At 40.0% G+C, this 22,216-nt stretch overlaps 2 protein-coding genes and 1 long non-coding RNA gene across 8 annotated transcripts in view; 1 reads left to right on the forward strand and 2 right to left on the reverse strand.

The window, feature by feature from the left end:
- The window catches only part of kif5ab (kinesin family member 5A, b), a 78,523-nt gene extending 75,648 nt beyond the window's left edge, over positions 1-2,875 (reverse strand). For 3 of the 4 annotated variants that reach the window (XR_004656182.1, XM_034868206.1, XM_034868207.1), the window contains exon 1: positions 2,341-2,469. Coding sequence is in view for 3 of the 4 variants with exons in the window: in XM_034868206.1 (XP_034724097.1) it covers positions 2,341-2,469 (129 nt within the window). In the remaining variant the exon portion in view is untranslated. Of the gene's footprint in view, positions 1-2,340 lie in introns of all 4 variants that reach the window. The other variant, XM_034868205.1, reaches the window with a different exon arrangement.
- A 1,568-nt stretch (positions 2,876-4,443) lies between these two features.
- On the forward strand, positions 4,444-18,569 carry dctn2 (dynactin 2 (p50)). 3 transcript variants are annotated; one of them, XM_034870387.1, is made up of 15 exons: positions 4,444-4,712; positions 5,037-5,105; positions 5,752-5,760; positions 8,391-8,487; positions 8,971-9,032; positions 9,224-9,322; positions 10,817-10,977; positions 11,606-11,759; positions 11,999-12,064; positions 12,332-12,370; positions 12,600-12,677; positions 13,423-13,494; positions 14,282-14,384; positions 15,507-15,598; positions 17,744-18,569. In XM_034870387.1, exons 1-15 carry the CDS (start codon positions 4,677-4,679, stop codon positions 17,828-17,830), a joined length of 1,224 nt encoding a protein of 407 aa, XP_034726278.1. In that variant the 5' UTR covers positions 4,444-4,676; the 3' UTR covers positions 17,831-18,569. The 3 variants fall into 3 exon arrangements, with proteins under 3 accessions (XP_034726278.1, XP_034726279.1, XP_034726280.1); XM_034870388.1 differs by lacking the exon at positions 5,752-5,760 and adding an exon at positions 7,508-7,513; XM_034870389.1 differs by lacking the exon at positions 5,752-5,760.
- LOC117943944 overlaps positions 6,912-22,216 on the reverse strand; it is an 18,985-nt gene continuing 3,680 nt past the window's right edge. The window contains exons 2-3 of the long non-coding RNA XR_004656463.1: positions 15,991-15,996; positions 6,912-6,923 (exon numbers count right to left, since the gene is read on the reverse strand). This is a non-coding gene — a long non-coding RNA (uncharacterized LOC117943944). The remainder of the gene's footprint in view (positions 6,924-15,990; positions 15,997-22,216) is intronic.

Below are 22,216 nucleotides of genomic sequence, written 5' to 3' on the forward strand. Positions count from 1 at the left end.
CTATACGTATTAATAGTTTTAGAAATTGTGCTACAAGAATCACGATTAGCGCTTAAGCATTCAGAAAAAACTGTAATGTCTCTGCATGCCTGTTCCATTGCCTGCAGAAGAGGCCCACGAGCATGTGGTATGCGGTCATATACACGCCATCTCCAAGCGCAAAAAAATCCTCTATAGGATTTAGAAATGGCGTTTAAGGGGGCAAATACACAACTTTAAATTGATCATGGTTGGTGAACCAGTTCTGGACCAGAGCAGCCCAATGACAACTAACATCATCCCAGACAAAAACGAACCTGGGCTGCTCTGGTCCATCCTGTACAACTGCACCATGAAGTGCATCTAGAAATGGGATTATGTGTTGCGCATTATAGGGACCCAGTTTGGCATGTTGGTGCAATAGCCCTCTAAGACTTATGGCAGCATGCAATGGGATATTTCCCCCGCGCTGCCCCGGGACTTGCCCTTTTGGCCAGCTTCCATCATAGTCAGGCCATGGTTTATGACATGGTCCAAGAAAGTTGCTCTTATGTCATCCAAAATATTGGTCCTTGCATGGCCTCTTTGACCACATCCTCCTCTCTCTCTCTCTGTCTTCCTCTTCCTCTGCCTCTAGCTCTCCCTGATTCCATGCTTGCAAAGTTCTCCAAATGGTTTAACTGAGGCCTTTTTGTAGCTGGCTGATTGGTGTTCAGTTTTGTAAGTAAGTCTTTTCAGGTGTGTGTCTACCTCTTTTCAATTATTAATAAATGTTGTATTTTGAATAGATGTGTTCTCACAATGGTACCCTGAGATTTCGTTTTTGAACTAAGTGTCTTATGTATGAAACAGTGTTTAGTGTCTAGGAGCAAGTGTGTTGCAGAAAGGAGCAAATTGCAATTAAAGTGCCCTTTTCTTTAAGGTATGGTTACATTTTGTTTAAGGTATAGTAAAAACAACTTCATGTTATGTTACTTTGGTTTAAGCATGTGCCTATAGTGTTCAACATAATGTAATTGGGTAACATAATCTCACTTCATTTCAGCACAAACTGTTTCCAACACTCATCATTTGCACACTAAATTTGAAGTATGCAATTATTTTGAAAAACACACTACAGCCTGAATGTAACAGATGAACTGACATCAAATAAATCATTTAAAGACAGCGATTCAAGATACTGAGATGGTTCAAATAACCCTATAATCTACACGAAAGGAAAAGTGAATTCATTTTTAATTCTTCTGCTGCCTTCAAACACACCCTGAATACATTTAAATACTGTTACCGAGATTGATGCAGGAATGAGTAATTTCAAGCTGTTATTATGACAACCTGCCATTCCCAAATAGCATTGGAATAATGGGATAATGAGCATTCAGTTTGCTTGAAGGAAGTCATCCTGCTGCTCCAACAACCAACAAGACAGTGTTGAAGGGATATCTACATTAACAATGCTTTTTTGCATTTCAGTGTGTGTGTGTGTGTGTGTGTGTGTGTGTGTGTGTGTGTGTGTGTGTGTGTGTGTGTGTGTGTGTGTGTGTGTGTGTGTGTGTGTGTGTGTGTGTGTGGGTTAGACTTGGCCCAGATGTGCTTAACATCTAAACAACGGGATCATTTGCATTTAGAACACTCTTAATCTCCCACTGTGAATGTCAGCCTCTGGTATGCATATGGACATGTTACATAGCTTGGTTCCTTTCCATGTGCTGCTTGAAAGCATTGACAGTAATCATCAGCTGCTATTCAAATACATTCACTGGAAAGGACAACCTACAGAGCATAATTATGACTCCTGTTAAATTTGCGGCAACACGCATTCAAGGCTAACTGCAGTATGCAAAAAAATCAATCAATACATTAATCCTGCATGATTTTCTGAGACAGAAAACCAAAATCCAGCTGGTCAATACCACAGAAGAAGCAAATAATTAAGCACTGTGGGATCACAGAGGTGGGGTCGAGATGGATTTTCAGAAAATGATGAGTTTTAACTTCTTCACAACACTGACAAAGCTCATTCTTGTGAAGTGTGTTGGTCTTGGGCTTAATTACCACAAGAAAGGGGTGATATAGGAAAATCCTCTGAAGACATGACAAGAGAGGCTATTCATCAATTTGCTTTTTTGTGCAAGCCTTAGCCTACCTTACTGCTCTTTAATGGCAGCAACGCACACCTAAATGATGCAACATGCTGATCAGAATATTGATAGGGGCTATACTTAGTTTGATCCCTGTCAGAAGCCTTTAAGCCTGGCCAACAGCTATCAGATGTGTGTGCGAGATGAAAAGTGTAAGCCCTAGCGGTAGCACACGGACTGCATGGAAAGGTGACAAAAAGGAACGTTAGAGATAACTTACCCCAAGAATGACAGTGTCTTCTCCTTGAAATATTGGTATGAACTTATCTCCGCGGATGATCTCGGACTTATTCAGAGGACGAAATCGACACAAAACCTTGATATTGCATTCTGCGTTAGCATCAGCCATTGTGAGGGGAGCGAAAAAATAGTGGACGTGCTTCCAAATGATACAAAATTCCTTATCTAAATTAAGGATACAATATTCCCTGTGCGACCTTTTCCCGTACCCCACCTGGACGCAGGCTGGAACCACCGGCTAACCCCACATGAAAAGCGAGACTGGCAGGCGAAGCATTTGGAAGAATGGTCAACTACGAGTTTTGGGAGAGACTATATTCGAATTTATAAAAGAAATCTAAAGCAAAAGCTGTTTGAGAGAGTTTTTTGTATTAAATGCTCTCTAGTCCAACTCGGGCGCAGTTGAGCGGTGGAGAACAGATAGAGAGTTGTAAATGGGGAGTATATTCCAAACTGGTCCGGTCGGCAGCGTCTGGATGCGCTTGCATCACTGTCATCCCTGCTTTCTCGCTGGGGGCGGGGCGTGGTAGAGGAGCGACTCAAACCCTTTCTCATCAGCACCACTGAGCAGAGGGACCAAGGAGCAGGGAGAGAGAGGAGCTGTAACTCTGCCTCTTATTCACGCAACTACAACCACACTGGCCTCGACAGAAAAGTTCACTTTCAGGTGGAGCAATTTGCACACAAACGTGATGGGGTTGCTTTTTGCAGCTGGTGAGACATTCTCTGTACCCAGTTGTTTTTTTGAGGAGAGCATCTTCTTTTTCTAGGTCTGCACCAGACTGGTCGTCATGGCAATCCTGGTTTGCCAGAGAGGACTTCTTTTCATCTCGCACACACAGGTGTTGGCCAGGTTTAAAGGCACTGTATTTCCATCAAGTTTGAAGATTTGAGAGAGAGAGTCAGATTACAATAAAGAACGGTTGAAGCAGCTTAAATATCCTTGCTTTGAGTCCCTATGTGGTCAAGCCCCAAAAAAGTTGGATAAACCAACTCTATTGATTTATAGGCTACCATCTCTGCCTAGTAGCCTAAATGTTATTTGCCATTGTGCACTGGATGACAAAACCATAAGCAGCTGTGTGTCTTGTGCTGTAGCTTGGGCCTGCAGATGAAGCTTAGTCATCTAGGCCAATCATGTAGGTAGCTAACACTAAGGGTGCCACTTGTACTATATACTGCATCTAGAAGCCAGATGTTAAATAAGGAGTGTGACAGGTGATAATATGAAAACAAACATGCATTACTAGAACATACACTTATTTAGGCTAATTATAATATAATAATAAGACTTTTCTTTATATGTAATATGAAAAGCCAATCCCTGAACTGTGCCATTTTGCTTGTAATAGCCCACTGTGATAATGAATCCTGGACAAATATTTCATATATAGCTTCTAAGATGTTCTTTATAGCATGTGACATAGAATACTATAATGAAATATTTAAATAGTTTTAAAGTGAGTGCATTTTTTATCATGAAAAAACGACGTTCAATAGCCTATAGGCCTAATTGTTACTTCTCCAATATCGCCTCCAAAACGCCTGCTTTATGTGCCGTGGTAAATAAAAAAGTAGGCATGTACAACATTGAAGCACAGTGATTTGTTAACTCAAACAATAAACATAGAGAAGTATCTTGTCATATGTTTATATAGCCTTATTCATTTGTGCATTTACTGGAATAGTCTACTTAACAACCACTTTAGATAAGGGAGATTATTGTTTCTGACAGAGTGAAACATCTTCTCAATCGACTGTCTTTGTGCCATTGATTGAGTTGTTTACTCGTACCTTTAGCGCCACCGTGTGACGACTCCGCTGCAATTGAAAAACTTGTTTTATTTTATTTTTTAAATAAAGACAGAATCCTGCTGTTCTTGAAACAAATTAGTAGTTAAATATTATAAGTTCAACAGCAAACTGTATTTGATGGATACATCCACTATAACAATGCTAAACAACAGAAAAGGTTAGCTAGTATTGGTCGAACTGAGCGCATGCGTAAACACACCCGCCTTTGTCGGGAGTGCTTGTTTTGTTGGTTTTGGTAGGCCGTTGAATTCTTTCCCATCGTTTTAGTGGACACATCACCGCCCCTTCGCCTGCGCCTGCATTAAACCTAACGTACACGCTGTCATATCACGCAAGTGACTACATCAGCCTGGAAGCCTCCACCGGCTGAGAGATTGCTGGCTCACCTATCGTTAGCTTTTGTTACAATTTAATTCGGTTCATCGATCATTTACACGTATAAAGCAACAGTTGTTATTTTCTAGCGTGATTTGCTGGTCTCGTCTTTACTTCCCGCTGAAAATGGCTGATCCTAAATACGCAAACTTACCAGGAATTGTAAGTGGCCAATGTTAGCAGACAAGTTAGCTAGCTAGCTACATTGCTAACAGTAGCTCCAACCTCCAGCTAACGTTAAGTGAACTAACATCCCTGCTGTTTACGCTGTCTTCTGCTTATTGTTTGCTATTACTTTACAACTAGTGTTAGTAATTGTAGATTCTCAGTTGCTAAGTTTTCAGTTAATGTTGAAGTATTGTAACATAGCTGGAGCAATGGCTAGCGAATACGTGTTGTTGAATGGGCCGGGGCGTTGGCCAGGGTAATCATAATAAACGGGATATCTGACATGTTAATATATTGTTTACCTCATTATTTTATTAGGCCTTTAATGAGCCGGACGTGTACGAGACCGGTGACCTTCCGGAAGATGACCAGGCTCAGTTTGAGTCGGTAAGTTGACGTTTGCTGGTCAATACTGTCAGTTTGCAGATAGCAATATCAGATTCGCATTTTAAGATAACAGGTGTTTCACTTTATATAGCCTCGCATTGCCAGACTTTATACAAAGGAGAAATCTTAGATTTCTTCATTCTGATAAGTGTGCAATAACCCTGCAACGATGAAACACCTAACCACGCCACTACTTGGTTTACTGTTAATTAATCTGTTACTGCATTTGTGCTGTCCTTAATAACTGGTTCATGCAAATAGGTTTTATTCACGAAAACTTGTAAGGTGACACCTATGACCACCTCTTTCCTTTATGTATGCTTAATACATAATTTCACATTTCTATGCAAAGCATATGGTTCTGAAACATATATATTGTTAATGTTTCATTGAAAATGCAAAAATTACCTTTTGTATTGCACATATTAAGAATAATAGTAGGCAATATTTGTTAAAGCATCCATCCAACTGTAATCTTTGGGCAGAGTTATAGTGGCATTGGCATTGGCTATTAAACACGTCTAAACAGTTTACTGACCAGCTCAGTGAATCCTAATTGGCATTATCCCTTCTATGTTTCCACATTCGTTCTTCTCATACCCTTGCCCTTGTTTTGACTCTTCCCCCACCCCTCCTGGGACCCTAGTTTATCCAAGTAAGACTGGCTCCATTTTACTCTGTGAGCTTAATGCCATGCTTTATATGCATGTTTTTTAATCTCATATTCATTTTTTGCTAGCTCTTTTGATTGGGATCAAATGAAAAATGATTCAATGGAGTGACTCTTTTTGTGCTTTATCAATTTCAGTTTTGAAGTGCAAGAAATCAATTCTTTTCCTCCTTTTGTGTGTTGCTCATTTGAACTCTTTCAAGCAAATGATGATGATGGGTCTTCAGAAGTACTTTAATTAGACAAGTGTATGTCTCTTTGTTTGAGAAAATTCCTCATCATGTTCTAACAGTTGCTTCCTGCCTAAACAAACTATTTTCACTAACTGGACATCTTAAAGCCCCCTATACACTGTGTGATAACATATTGAAGGTTCATTGCATGTCAGGCTTGGATATAAAGGATATGATATTATAAAATTTGTGCTGGGCTGTACGTTATCAAATTTGAGACTGTCTGATCAATCCCTGGTGAATCATAGCGTTAATTAAAAAAAAAATGCAATCAAAAACATGCATTAACTTGCGCAATCCATCTGCTGCGCTCTCGTGTTTTAAAAATGCAGCCAAACAAAAAAATCATATTTGGCAGTGATGCTGGCACGTCTATGTTTCAAAAGATGCCCATCTTTGCCAAAGTTCCACAAACTCATTTTACCTGTTTTTTTTTTTTGTATATGGCTATTTTATCCAAGTACGTTGTGTTGACCAGTGTATTCTAGATAATTCTATTTAGGTATGCGTAGGTATGGATTGGTATCTACACTGACCATACTTAATAAGTACCTTACTAAGCGGTCTACCTTAAAATGTTTTATACAGTCACAGCAGGCAGCAAGCTCACTTTTATTACCTCCGTGCTACTTCACAAAAGGAATTGGATCACTAGTTTAATGCCTTATTCTCATAGGTTGTTTTTTAGATGTTGATCTTAGCAAATGTCATATTGAGAATTTGGTCCCAAATTTTGCACAATTTCAGACCTTAGACAAAAACTCTCTTTGGTTACTAATGCTCTAAATCTGCCATCGAGGGACATGTCTTGCAGTGTGATATAAGACTTGCATCTTGAATTGATGATCGCAGATATCATTACGTTAGTCTTTGACAGCGTATAGGGGCCTTAACTTGCATATAGTTTATTAACAGCTTTGGTTTAGTCCAGCAAAGAAATTTAGGGTGAACAGCATCTTAATAAGAAATATCTTGCCCAATGAATAATCTAGGATAGATTGCAATTTCTGTAAGAGAATGCATTTGGGCCTTTTAAGTTCCTTGATTTCTTTTAAGCACCCTTAAACCACCCGTTTCCCTTCGTTCTGAGAACACCAATCCCCTGCATCCATAGAATAATGTTGTGAGACCTACAATGCTGTCCAAGAGAGCATATGGTCACACTGCATTATAAACTGCAATATGCTATCAAAGGAGAAAGTAACTTGCTGGTGTTAATGGACCATCTTACCACCCTGAATCGGGAAGGAGAGAAAGAACTGGACACATCATAAGCAGCAGTCTGTGTCTCCAGGGGTTTTTAGCAGAAACCCTCAGAACACTGCTTTCTTTCTTATCTCTCCCCGACCTTGGCCAACTGTTCCTGTTGTGTGCATGGCATGTGATAACCACATTAATCTGTGTTGTGTCTCTCTCTCTCTCTCTCTCTCTCTTTCTCCTACTTTTTTCTCTCCCTCTGCTCTTCCGTTACTTTCTCTAACTCTCTTTGGAAACCCAAGGAGCTGGTAAGAGCCTGACTAACTCTCCTCCTCACTCTTCCTCCTCCTCCCCCCTACATCTGTGTAACTTGTCTTGTGTTGTGTGTTTTGTTGGTCTTTCTTAAAAAAAAAAAAAAAATCCAAATCTGTTGTGAGCCCAAACTCATGTCATCTAGCTGTATGTGCCAGTGGTGTTTTAATCGTACACGTAGCCTATAGTTCATCATAATGATATTTGATCAAATCATGCACACTTTTTTTGTGCTCCCAGAATCACTAATCAAAGAATCGTCCTTTAGAAAAGAAAGCGTTTGCTGCTTCAAGCTTTTCATTCATGTAACATTGATTTCTACCATAGTAGACTTATACCACCCAAATGACACATTTTTATAAAAGTTAAACCTTTTTAAAAGATGGTCTTAAGAGTCTACACTCAGGCTCAGGTAAAGCTATGGCTGTGATATACATATACATAGCTAATTTTGCACATTTTGTCTCTTGCCTGCTGGAACTCCAAATTGTGTTCATATGATGTGGTTCTGGACTGCCCCAAATCATGGCTGTGAAGCTCTTGTAAATTTTCATAATTCATGGCTACAATGGCTTTTAATCCTGAGGGTATCTAACCTTTATAAGCAATAACACACTTGTTAAGTTGACCTCATAATTCATTGTTTTTTCACATTCTGTTAAATCATATTTGGGGGGATGATCAATCATATAAATCTCTTTTAGATCTCCTGTCAACATATTTCAAGTCTACCTTGGTCTTTGAGACTTTTGGCTTGCTGGATCAGTAAGCCAAGGCTCACTTTTAAGTCTTTGCTGTCTGTCTAGTCTAACATGCTCTTTTAAGATTGTTTTTATGTTCATCTGACTTTATTTCCTGGTGTTTCAATGACAGGAGGAGCTCTGCAGTGACAGCGTGGAGAGGATTGTGGTCAACCCCAACGCAGCCTATGACAAGTTCAAAGACAAGCATGTCAACACCAAGGGGCTTGGTCAGTTCTTAGTGGATTATAAGTATAGCTGTGTAATAATAACTGTTAAAAATTGTATTTGCTTTAGCAGGGAGGTTTCTGAGATTGTTTCCAGTGTCCTCCTGATGTACAATCACAGTTCAGTCTCTTGACCAGTAATCACCAAAAAGTATAAAAAAAACAATGTCATCTTTTAAGATAAGCCTTTATAAAATACAATATTTACTTTTTACGGATAAAGACATCTACATGATAAAGATAAATGATCATTAATACATACATACTTAAATTTAACAGTAAAAAATGTGTTAGTGCTGTTGCTTAAGATGTTGCTCTACTGTTACAGGTCAAACAAAACAGGTACACCATTATGTTGATTTCAAACCCCAAAACCTGGTTCTGGGTCCGATTGGGCTTCAAAAAAGACAACCAAACAGCTCTTTCGTTTCCTTTTTTAATGTATTATTATTATTTTTTCACAACCAATTTTCCCCCTTTTCATAGACTTCTCAGACAGAATCAGTAGAAGCAGAAGAGTGGGCTATGAGTCAGGAGAATTTGAAATCGTGAGTACTACATTTTGTTCAGCAGGAATTCAATAACACTCTTGTAGAAATTTCTTCCTTCTTAGGGTAACAACACCATTAGGCATGTGTTTTCTGATAAAGTCAAGTCTGCTCTCTCTGTACTAGACTCACTTTGTTGTTGTTTTGTTCTCATATATTTATAAAATGTCTGCGTTTTCATCTTTGTTTAGCTTGGTGAGGGCTGTGGAGTGAAGGAGACGCCCCAGCAGAAGTACCAGCGCCTGGTGAACGAGATCCAGGAACTCACTCAGGAGGTGGATGCCATCCAGGTGAATTAACAGCGAGACACACACACACACTCAAGCACACCTCTCCCTTGCCAATAGGACGGTACACAGTGATTATCCATTCTTTATCTTGCTGCATGCACACAAATTCAGATGCCTTTTGCAGAAGAACTTTCCTCCACTCTGCTTCTTGACAACATCGTCATGTATTTATTCCGTGGAGTGCAACCTTTTAGTTAGAAATATTTCAGAGGTGGAATATTGTTCTTACTATTGCACAAGACACCTGCCCTTTTTATGGTGTGCGCAACGAAGCCTTGAGTTAACCCTGAAAATGAGTTGATTAAAACTAGACTTACAAAGACCCCTCAACACAGAAACTAATTAAACCTTGGGTGCCATTAACTTGGTTACACACAGAGCAGGGTTTGCTGCTCTATGGGTCCCACACCCTTTTCAACCTGTGAATGGAAACGTTTTTGTTATATATTCCGTGGTTTTTAGCTCATGCAGGTCATGCTGGCTTAATATGCAGCCTGGCTGTGGGGAACAAGCTGCTTCTCTGCTACAGTCACTAACTGTAAACTTGTAAAAGATCCCCTTGGAGCAATTGACTTCCTCATGTGTCCATTCATTAGGGTAAATGTAGTGAAGCAAAAAGTCAAATGCTGCATGCATAGTGAGAAGAACATACTGAAATTTACTTAGACCAGATTAACTGAGAAATAAAGAAATGCCCGACAACTATAGATCATGTCATGAACTGTGCTTTGCTAACGCCAACATTTAAAGGGTAACTACTTTTTTTTTTCAACCTGGACCCTATTTTCCCATGTTATTGTATATAAGTGACTGATGGGAACAACAATCTTTGAAATTTGTCCAGTATTAAGCAAGATCGCTGCAGTTGCAAAACAACCTACAATGTAAGTTAATAGGGCAATTTTCCAGCTTGTATTTACCTTCCCAAAAGTGCTGATTTTGCCACTAACAGGCTCAGGGTATTATTTCAAGTGTCTGACGTTATGGAAAGGATTTTTAAGGAGGTTGACTTTTCTGTTAAAGAGTTTTTTTAAACATAAAAACATCCACGAAATTGCATTTGCTAAACCCACCAGACTCCGTGTAAATAAACCGTAGTTTTACCATTGTAAAATACACTGCATTTGACAGAAACAAATAAACTACGAAAAGCCGTTTTGGGTGGTCTTTCTTCTTTTCCATCCATCACAACTCTGGTTTTGGTTGAAAGGAACACATAGTTTACCGATTTCCACGTGAAAATATGTTGGCTCTGTACACTCTGAAATTATTGCTTTTTTAATTGGCATTTTTTTAATTTTAATGACATGCAGCGACGGGCCTCAGGTCAGAGTCGAACACAAGCCTGCCGCGTCAAGGAGTAAACCTCTATATACAGGCGCACTCTACCAACTGAGCTATCCAAGCGCCCACCCTCTGTATTGTTGTTAAAAAAACAACTGTCACTGTTGTGTAGAACTCAGTTACTCAATTACGGTGTCTCTCTGCTTCCAGGCTACCACAAAGGACAGCAATGCAGAGGAGCGCCTGACCCCGGTGGTACTAGCCCAGCAGGCCGCCCAGCTCAAACAACAGCTGGTTTCTGCCCATCTCGACTCGCTGCTGGGACCACACGCACACATCAACCTGGCTGACCCAGATGGAGCGCTGGCCAGGTGAGCCGATGGGGAGGGTGACAAGACAATAAAGAGGACAACCATCTGGAATCTGAGATCTGACGCTTCAACCTCTCAGACCTTGGCAAAGTGATGAGGTAGTAGGCAGGGAATGGAATGGAAAGAGGTAGAGGAAAAAGGGTAACTTGAAGATATAAAGGGAAATCGATGATAGACGGTTTGAGGGAAGAGCAGGGGAATTGATTTCACAGAGCATACGTTAACCTAAATATAAGGAGTGGGAGAGTAACAAGGGCAACGTAGGACAGCTGGTATTAATTGCCACTAGAAACCCCACTGATCTCAGCTTAGCATTACCTGGGGAGCACAAGAACTGATGGACAGATGATTGAGGTAGGGAAATACAACCTGTAGGAGGAGTAGGGATTAAAAGAGATAATAAAGCATACTGTGGTGAAATGTCACACCCCAACTCTAAACTGAAGACAAATAAGGAAGGAGACAAGTGACACAAGTGATAAACCGCTCTATAAAGATCCAAGCTCACCTTGACCTTGTAGTTTACAACAAAGCTTGGTAGCAAGGGAGGGGGGGGCACAGCAACGCTTGGAGCGGATAACAATATTGAACACATAATCCCTTTGTCTCTTTTCCCTCCTTCCCCCAGGCGTCTGCTCACCCAGCTGGAAGTAGTCAAGGGCAGCCGTGGCAGCGCTGCAGGAGACGGCAAACCGGCGGCATTGGCTAAGGGCCCAGATGGAGTAGTACTCTACGAGCTGCACAGCAGACCAGAGCAGGAAAAATTCAATGAGTCTGCCAAGGTAAAGTGGGAGGGGAGGCAGAGTCAAGTGTCTGGGATGAATGCATTTGGTTAATGAGCAAATGTTGATCTGCTAGACGGGATTTTGTTTTCATTCTCATGAGAGAAATGTCAGAATATTTGCTGGCGAATAAAGGGGACAAAAGGCAGGAAGGTATGTGCGTGTGGGTTTGTGTGTCTGCGTCTTGTGGGATGCTGTTGTCACAGCCAGCCAAGTGTTTCCTTGTTCTGTCCCTGTAGATCGCGGAACTGGAGAAGCGTCTAGCTGAGCTTGAGATGGCTGTTGGCTCAGGATCAGACAAGCAGGTACACACTGGCTCTCACTCTCTCTCTCTCTCTCTCTCTTGCTCTCTCTCTCGCTCTCTCTCTCACTCTCTCTCACTTCACACTAATTTGGTACATCTCCTTTTCTGTTTCACTCTCACACCAGTAGACGTTTCACGCTACTTTACTGTGTAACCATCCACTGACTAAAACTGAAAGAAAATCTTTCCTCTAATTTGTGTAAATTACCAGGGTAGCTTCATTGCTTCTTGTTATGATTAATTTTCTCCCTTTGTGTTTATGTTGCAGGGACCTCTGAGTGCTGGCGTACAAGGAGCCAGTTTGATGGTAAGAAGTCAACTACATCTTTCGGAACACACTGTATGGAGACTGTGTCTGTATTCATAACTCTGTGTGTCTGATGTGCAGCCAGAGAACTGGGTCAATCTTCAAAAATGAATGACATCAGTTCCTCCACATTTGGTTATTGTTGCTGTTCAGCAGTAACAGCAAGAACACAACAGGTTTTGTGCTCAAACGTATACATAATTTGTGCGTGTGTGCTTGTTTGAATCAGGCCACCATAGAGCTCCTGCAGGCGAGGGTCAGCGCACTGGACTCCGCTACTCTGGATCAAGTCGAGGCCAGACTGCAGGTAACTAAACCATTCACAGCATAAAGCACAGGGTTAGGAGAAAATGGTACCCCAGAAATCTAGACACACCCTAGTGGCAGCAAATGTAATTTACAGCCAGGGTCAATCTAGCAACTCTTGTTGGCTTGCAGGCTGAAAAAAAAAATTCTGGTCAGGCCAATCACATTGTGTATAGAGTCGGTGGGCGGGCTTAACATAAGGATGGCAGAGTTGTGACGGTTCTGCGTGATTCCCCTGCTGTGTTAAAAAAGATGGCTGCTGCCCGCCCCTCTGATTGAGCCCTGCAAACGATGAGTTCCCAGACCCAACATCTTGATGTGGGTCTGGTTTGTCAGACTAGGGAAATGCATGTTTTTATTATAAATATTCAATTAAAGTTTGATTATAATCTAGGGAGGCACACAAAGGAAATTCTTGGCCAAAGCCGAATAACCAAACATGTATCGTTTGCTATTTATTTTGCCAATTTTTACACCATGTTATAAATCAAATATTCAAAATGTGCTTTTTACTTTTTTGAGTTGCTTTTTGAAAGAAACAAAACAATTACTTTTAAAAATTTCAAATTGCGTTACGGTTGAGTAACTTGTCGTGTTTCCCACCATGAGAAACTGTCAATTTGCGACAGTATTATCATCATTGTAATAATTGCTTGTCTGTTTTTTTTTTTATGAATCTGAATGCCTCTGAAACAATATCACTCGCACAAAATGAACAAATTACCGTTTGTCTCTCTCCCATTTAGAGTGTCCTCGGGAAGATGAATGAGATTGCTAAACACAAGGCAGCGATTGAGGACGCTGAGACACAGAATAAGGTTTGTAATCCTTGCACATCCATTAGTGCAAACATAGTGCTGTAATTATCTCCTCCGCTTTTACACAAAGTTACAAAGCACTTTAAGATGGGAAAACTCAGCTGGAAGATTCCTACAATCATAAGAGTTGAGCTTTTATCAGGAAGTTGTCTAGTGCTCTACGTTTTAAAGGGCTGTCTTCAACAAACAGCTGGCACAGCCTGTAAGCTGTCAGAGCCAAACAAATATTTTATCACCAGGCTTTCTGATTTTTTTTTTTTTTTTGGTTTGGAAATTTTTAATCGGTAATGAAATAAACTTTCTTTAGGTTTTCATGTTAGTTTCAGCTGTGAAAACCGCATGATTTCCGGGCAACATTTTTCGTTTTTTGTTTGTTGTCATGTCTTCGGCATCGACTGTTCTAAATTGCTGTAAGCTTAAAAGGCCAGTAGAGGGCAGGGCATGTTAATTATATCAGTGAACAACTGTTATTACTGTATGTACAGTGTACATGGTACATTGCTGTTTGATGCTTTGAGACTGTAATGCACTGTTTCCTATTCAATGTACTTGTGAGTAAGAGAGAATTAAAGAACAAAAGCATGCTTTAATGTGAGGTTATGTATAATAAAGTCATTGCACCCACATTCACCTGACTCTGTCTGTAGCCATAAAGTAGAGTGGGAATTGGAAAGGCCAAATCTCAGGCCGCATTTTTAGCATTTGGTTCCACAGTACCGCAAAGTCAAGTTTGAATATAGGTGTTGTTATCTTGGTACTAATGTGCCTGTATGTGTTTCCCTGCCAGGTGTCGCAGCTTTATGACGTGGTGCAGAAGTGGGATGCCGTGTCCACTTCTGTACCTCAGGTGGTGCAGAGGCTTGTCGCTGTCAAGGAGTTGCATGAGCAAGGTAACACACGGGAACGTTAACTGGTTTGCGAGGTGGTTGCCCAGGATAAACTTCCTGTCCTCACATAACTCTCTAAGCAATGGGACAATAATTCTTCACTCTACCCACTTACAACATACTATCCTCTACGATATTTTACACATGTGGTGGTGTTCAGTAATTGTTTCATATTGCAAATATTTTAATAATATTGCTCTAGGGCCAGATTTCACCCAAGTAAGGATCATAAAAATGAAAACTTTGATAATTTATGTTCTATTCTTATATGTGAGGGGAGAAGAACCTTGATAAGTCACCCATGAGAGTTCAAGGAGAGGATGTATGTAGGTTAGTGGGGGGTAGGGAGTGTCATTAAAAATTCAAAATATGTAGAATGTAGCTACAGAACATAACAGGGTGTGAACCCGGATCACGTTTCAGGCGGCATCTGTGCTGGGAAGACTTGGCCTGAAAGATATGCATTTGCAATGGGAAGGTCTGAGTGAGAGACAAAGGAGGAAAACTGAGCGAAAATGGGATTCAACTGCATAATGGAATTAGCCTAAACCATGCCATCCTATTATAACAAAGGGCAGGAAATCACTGAAAGGGAGACTCCGAATGGTAATAGAATTAGACTAAATCTAGCAATACTGTTAAACAGCCCCTCAGGGAGAAATAGATGCATAATATTATATCACATTATCATCTTTTTATTATTTAGCACATGAAAGAAGAACCTTGGCATTAATAGATTATATTGATAAATAATTAGTGCGAGCTGAAAGAGGTCATTTATCATCTCGACTCTTTGCACCAATCTGTCACAGTCTGCAGCAGTGAAAGGGTTCTTAGCTCGGTGGGGTTTAGCTACACCAGTTTTATTGTTCTCTCCTGATCTTTCTTTACTGACGAAGGCAAACAACTAAAATATTCTCACAAGCAGTTATTTTTTTAGCTTCCGATTACATTTGTCTTTACTCCCCTTCACTTTGGCTGAAGGCAAAGACTATAAGCCTGTTTATAAAAAATAAAAAAATTACAAATTAGGGAACTAATACTACATCTGATTTCTTCTTCTGTCTCTCTCTCTCTCTTCTCTTGCCTCATGATTTAATTTCCTCCAACCCCACCGGCTCACAGCCATGCAGTTTGGCCAGCTGCTGACCCACCTGGACACCACTCAGCAGATGATCAACAACTCTCTGAAGGACAATAACACTCTGCTAACACAGGTAGGACGTTAAAGATCCATGGAACAAGTGGGACAACATAAATCAATTCTAACACTGCAGGAGTGTGGAACTTAACCTCAACCGTGTTCAATGCTGTTACAACCATAGGACCACTGCACTTAATCAGGCCAGTAGAATGCCCGTCCCACTGCTGGGTCCACACAAACGGTGTCAAACAATGAATCAGTTGCTATTCAGTTATATGAAGGAATCCTTTCTTTCAAACAACTGAACTGCTTCTGTCAAGGTAGAATCCTAGTGAAACTTTGTTCTAGCTTCTTGTCTACAGAAGCTTTTTCACAGATTGAAAATGTTGCATTCATTAAAAACTTGACAAGCTCAACCACTTGGCAGTTAACTCGTATCTGGAAGGAATAAGTGTGTAAAAAAACAACAACCTGTCCTTAAAAACTATTTAGGGGGCTTTTGCACCAGCCTCATTTAGTTCTGTTGCATTGTACTAGGTTGTTTTCCCTCTTGGTGCAGTTTATTTGGGCATGTGAGAATGCTGCAGTCACACTCGGATGCGCACCAAAAGCGGTTCAATCAAATTCTGGAGCGGTTTGTTTGTGGTGAGAACGTGATCCGACCTCCAACTGTGTACTCTGTCTGAGCTAAATGGCTCCCGTAGTCAGGTGTGCTTTGCGATCTGCGATGCGGCAGGACATGCAAACTGTAGCAGCTTGCTGTGTTTCTCCCACAGAAATAGACTTTGGGCCACTCGCATCTCCGTGGTCAAACCAGGCGTCGATTAAGATGGAGACAGACGCCGGCAGAGGAGAGGGAAGTCTCGGTGGCCAGAGCAGAAATAGTAACATTACTCGCAAAACAATGTTTGATTATTTAAATGGAATGAGCTGGTTTGACCATGGAGATGCAAGAAATATGCACTAGTCTAGAACACAGGACCTTCTTCCTGGATTAACTTTCTTGTTCCCGCCCCCGGACACATCTGACCAATAAGCAGAGTGAATGTTCTTGTGCGGTTCTTGCGTTTTTGATTTTTTTTTTTTTTTAACTCAACTGATTTGGACTAGGCCAAAGGAACTAAAGATGTTTTGTGAAGACCTGTGTGTTCTTGCCCAAAAGTAAGAATTAAACAAAGTGCAGCTCTCTAAAGCCTCAGTCAATACTCAAGGCTACTCCGTTCCAGGCTTCTGGTTGGATGGACCAATCAGTGCTTGGTCAAGATTCTCTTTTTTTGGCGATTTCTTTTTTTTCTTTTTTTGAAATTTAAGTTGTCTGAAGTCAGAAAAGTTGCTTGAACTTTTTATTAACTTACATGGATTGCGTTCTGAAGTGAAGTCTTGCGTTACTTTCCCAGAAAGCGAGCAGTTATTTTATAGACTCATGCAACAACATGACCTGATAGACCTTTTTCACGGCCGACACGTTAACCTGTCATAGTAGGAAAAGCACAGGTGTATTCAAAACCATTAATGATGGCTGCATTCCACTTAGAAGAGGCCCTGGTATTATACACGCTGACTCACTGAAACAGCTTACTGGGACACTTGATGGAATTGAGCCATTGTTAAGGTTATCAATTTCAGCTTTTCCTCACAAGACAAGTCAAAAATGTCTGCTGTGAAAAAGGTCCGATGTTGTCTTTCAGTAGCACTTTCAGTAAATATTCCTTTCAACTCTGTTCAATTTACCATACACGTTAATGAAAGTTATGTAAATGGAAATTGTATCAGCTAAAAATTATTTTGATTATCAGTTAACCTGTTGATTATTTTTAAATTGTGTAGTTTAGTCCATGACATTTTAACAATGTCTCTGTTTTAGAGAGAATACAATAGCATTTTCAAATTGTTGCTGTTTTGTCCAACCAAGACTTAAAACTGAAAGATATTGCATTTAAAATGATCTCTTTTTTGTCGATCAACTCAATAATTCATTGACTATTTGTTTTAACTGGTTGCTTAACATTTAAGCGACCAGTAGGTCTTTAATTTAATACCCAGACCCCAAAGTGATGTCTTCAAATGTTTTGTTGATTTTGAAATTGATTTATTTCTTTTTGCATTGTAACCAGATTCTCACCCCCCATTTATGCTTGTTTTCTCTAACTTCCTCTTGAAATGCTGCCTTTTGTATTTAGTTTTTAAATCTCTATTTCCCCCACCCCCCCCACCCCAGGTCCAACAGACAATGAAGGAAAACCTGGTGACTGTAGAAGAGAACTTTGCTACGTTAGATCAGAGGATGAAGAATCTCTCCAAATAAATGGTGGCGGAGTTTGGACCGGTCCAAGAGAAGAGTGTATAACATGGACAAATATGAGCTGGCTAGAGAGCACGGGGGGGGGGGGGGGGGGGGGGGGGGGGGGGGGGGGGGGGGGACTGTGTACTTTCTAGCCAGCCCTCTCTTGCTCTCTACTTTGCCTCTGCCTTTTTTCACAAAGTGGAATGCTGAAAGAGAAAGTTGGAAAAGAAAGAAAAGGAGACCAAATGTTCTTGTCCACCCTCCTTTCCTGTTCCCTTCTCTTCCATCATATTGATATCAACTGAAAACACATTGTTCCACTCTATACATGCCACTGATTGCAGTCCCCTGTTAAGCTTAAAGGAGTTTTAGACTGAATTGTTTTTATAATTATTAGTATTAAACATAAATTCCTCCATTCCTTTCGTAACCTCACTCTTACTGGATTAGTACTTTCAAATTGTACGGTCATATTAAATGGATCACAGTAATGGTGGATTAATGGATGACATATAAAAAATAAAATTAAGATCTATTGTCTTCTAGTGTTGTGCGAGTGTCGGGGCTAAGTCACGGAAGGAATGCTTGTAAATATGCCTGTGTACCTTATTGTTTTCTTCATGCTCAGTCGCTTGTAACTATATTATGACTGAGAGCGGACACCACAGACAAACTTTTAATCTGCTTTGTCATTGCCTCCAAGTCAACTGTATTGTCAGCTGTGGTCATGGAAACGCATCAATAAAACAAAGTGCGATAGGTTTGCCTCCTGTTTATTTCTCAAGATGACTTTTATTTTAATCGCACCAAATTACTAAATGTATTGGAAGAAGTTAAAGAAATATGTCTATTTCTATATGTACTATATGATATTGAGCATGTGGACATATCTTGGCAGATGATTTAAGGTTATGTACTGACTTTTGATAAAAGGTACTAGTACAAAAATAAGTTCCTGGTAATGAGTCATCAGCTGTTAGTATTGCAGATAAGATACACTGTCATGTAAAACACTGGGGTGACCAATTTGAAAAATATATTTGCCTTTTTATTTCATTCTAATCTGTTATTCAAAATCCTGAGAACATACTGGTTTCTTTGTTGTAAGGAATTGTTCTACCTATTTATAAACAATAGGTGGCAGCATAGCATCTAATAAAAATTTATTCAGCTTTTAGATACTGGACACCATATGAGAAAATATTTCTGCCAAACTTTAACATATTTTTGTGCTGTTGAATTTCCCTGTAGATTATTCTATTAGGGGCGGCCTCTAGCTCACCCAGTAAGAGATATCGCCCCATGTTGGCTGAGTCCTGCAGCGGCCCGGGGTTCGAATCCAACCTGTGGCCGTTTGCTGCGTGTTAACCCACTATCACTTTAATAAAGGGAAAAGCCCCAAAAATGTATCTTTAAAAAAGGAAATAATTCTATTACACTCATAAAACTTTGAGTCACTTACAATCCAGTCTGTATTTGCATTGGTAATCCCTAAAAGAAGACAATCTTGACCAAGTGGACTTGAAGTAGACAGAAAGAGTTCATTGGAAACATTTAATTTCCCTTATGGGATTAATAAAGTTCTTTGTTTTGTTTCTTTTGTGAATGAAGACATTCGTAAGAGACACAATGGAAATGTTCCAGACATGTTAAAGCATCCAGTCCAATAATATCACAGTGGTGGTTTTAAATGTATCAGAACTAGTCTGCTACTTTGTCATTTATAGAGGAAACTAGTACAAGGCACTCTGTGAATTTCTCTGAGGTCAACCTTTAAATCCTTTAGGCATTAGGAGCTTTACAAAAGGCATTTAAACGAAAAGCTGCCTCATGCTTGATGTCAGGTAACATACAGTAGGGCAGGATCAGGTGTTTCTGATGAGTCATTCATGCAAAGCTGCTCATGTGAGTTAAGTAACTGCTGCAGCAAGCAGTCACAGTAGATCAATAGTTCACAGAGTTCCCAAAAGAAACATGAAGTCTAGAATAGAGGTCAGTTTTTATTTAACTAAAACATCTTCCAATATAATCCTTTTCAGCTGACGGATAAAAGCCTTTTCCTTCATGTGGTTAATGTGGCTTTGAGTCAGACACAATATGATAAATCTTGGTTACTGAGCCTGTGGATTTCTCCTTTACTTTAGCTAAGTGTTACAGCTGCATGTTATTGCCTGTCTTACTTCTTTCTTTTATTTCAGAGAATGATTAAGTGCTGAGTAGCTTTCCGTTTCCCCTAATGGAGAGGGAGTTCAATACTGGGCTGCTTGGACCGGACACATTAAGTGTGACACGCAGGGAACAAGATCCAGAGCTCCAACTTAGAAGGGAATGCTCCAGATGAGCATAGAGACATACCGTGTACTGTATATCATGTTATACTGCATTTGTCCTTCTATTTTGGGTGTAACGAATTGGGTAAGCCCAGTCCCATCTGTTAAGACTCATTTATACACAACAATTACAAACTGAAGATTACCAAGAAGTCAGCCCAAAATGCTGTAAACAACTCATACTACAATTTTATTTTAGGCAATATCTGTCTGCGTGGCCCTGAATATGAGGATAAAAGGACAATGAAGGAATGAAAACGATTTGAGCAGTGGGGTATAAATCCAAACAAAAATCCTAGAGGGATAGGTGAGGTGTCTGTGGTGAAGCAGACAGGAGGACAGAAGAAGTGGGCGGAGGTAAGCAGAGTAAAGTAGGATGGAGACCGTTGTGGGGCAGATGAGAGGCTTGTAGCGAATAAGAAAAAGAGAAGACAGAGAGTGTGGTGTGTAGAGAGGTGAGGTGCAGATGTAAACAGGGTTTTAACAGACTAATACGATTGGGAGAAAAGTCGTCCTAGAGCTCCAAACAGAAATCTCAACAAGTGGATGTGACATCTAGCTGTTAAATCTGGACGGGACAAGATGGGATTGAGTTGATAACTTTAAAAAAAATAATAAAAATTAAAAATAGACCAGAAATAATAGTTAATAATAGTTGTCTGCTTCATGTAACCGCTGGACATCTTCCTTGTACAAGAGGATGATAGACGGGGAACCTTCTGGTGAAAGAAAATGCAGATGAGTTGATAAATAGGCATCACCAAGACAATAAAGGAGTGCAATATTAGCCTCAGCTGAGATCGGTATGGCAAAAACAGATAAATGTAGTAAAAATGGGGACCTAAAGATTAAAGACAAAGCGCTGTAAGAAATAATTGTTGGCAAAATATTCCATTTATTTTGCTTTAGAGTCTCACCCACGTATCACTGCCACTTTCAAGTTTTACATTTCATTTCACACATAAACACAACTAGAGATTTTTGAAATATCCACTAGGCCAGAATGGCTGATAACGTGAGGAGGTCTCTATGCTGGTTGTCTTGGACCCAGAAAAAAAGTTTAAAAAAAAAAAGACAAGCCAAGAGAGAGAGAGAGAGACAGAAAGGATTTAGTGTTTCACCAGTACATGTTAACAGCTGTATCAGTTGGTCTCAATCTAGAGAGGGGAAGGATTCCGACAGCTGGTGTGTGTGTGTGTGTGTGTGTGTTGGTGGGGGGGATTGGGTGTGGAGCTTTGACCAAGGGCACAGGACAGAGAGAAGGGCTGAAAATTCCCCAGACTTTGTCGGTTTGTAAAACAAAAAAAACAATAGCCAGAATTTGCTTAAAACATAATTAAACCTAAAACACCAGCATGTGTTCTACATACATGTGGCAGCCAACAAAGAGAGGGCAAAGAAGAAGAAAGAAAAAAAATCCCCTCTGTCCACACTTTAACACCGTTTTTAAATTCTCTATCATTAACATTGTGAATGTTGGTAGTTGTACTTGTTTTGTGTTCATAATAAATATATTTGAGCTCACACCGTTACGTTGTTACAGTCTGGTAGTAATGTGGGCATAAAGGGATTTTCTTGTTTTGTTTTGCCTGCTTACAAATATAAGAAATGACAGTTTTTTGTGTATAGGCATCATGTAGGCTGCTAAACATATTTAAAAAGACGAATTAAACTAAGCTTTTTAATAGCAGACTAAAAGATATTTTGTGAGATTAGGCTACAAAACCTTATAATCAGTAATATCATGGACTGTAAATCTCATCTAAAAGCTGAAGCAGTTATCAGTTAGGGGCGCTTGTTTAAACTCTAGTACAGTGGCATAAGATAACAGAAAATAACAGAAAATAGGAAACATAAAATAAATGTATCTATAAATAAAGACACATTGTATTTGTTTTTGTTGTTTTAATTATAGAGGGTGTCAATCAGTCCGGAAACAGGGACCGTCATCGCCAGACTACGCTGAAAAACAGAAAAAGAGGCAACCTAGAGCTGGGGTTGTAAACAGTTTTCTAATGAATACACAGACACAGACGAAGGGACTGACAAAATAAACAGACGGCTGGGGTGGAGGGGG

The sequence above is a fragment of the Etheostoma cragini genome, chromosome 4, assembly GCF_013103735.1.
Source record: "Etheostoma cragini isolate CJK2018 chromosome 4, CSU_Ecrag_1.0, whole genome shotgun sequence".
NCBI classification, from domain to species: Eukaryota; Metazoa; Chordata; class Actinopteri; order Perciformes; family Percidae; genus Etheostoma; species Etheostoma cragini.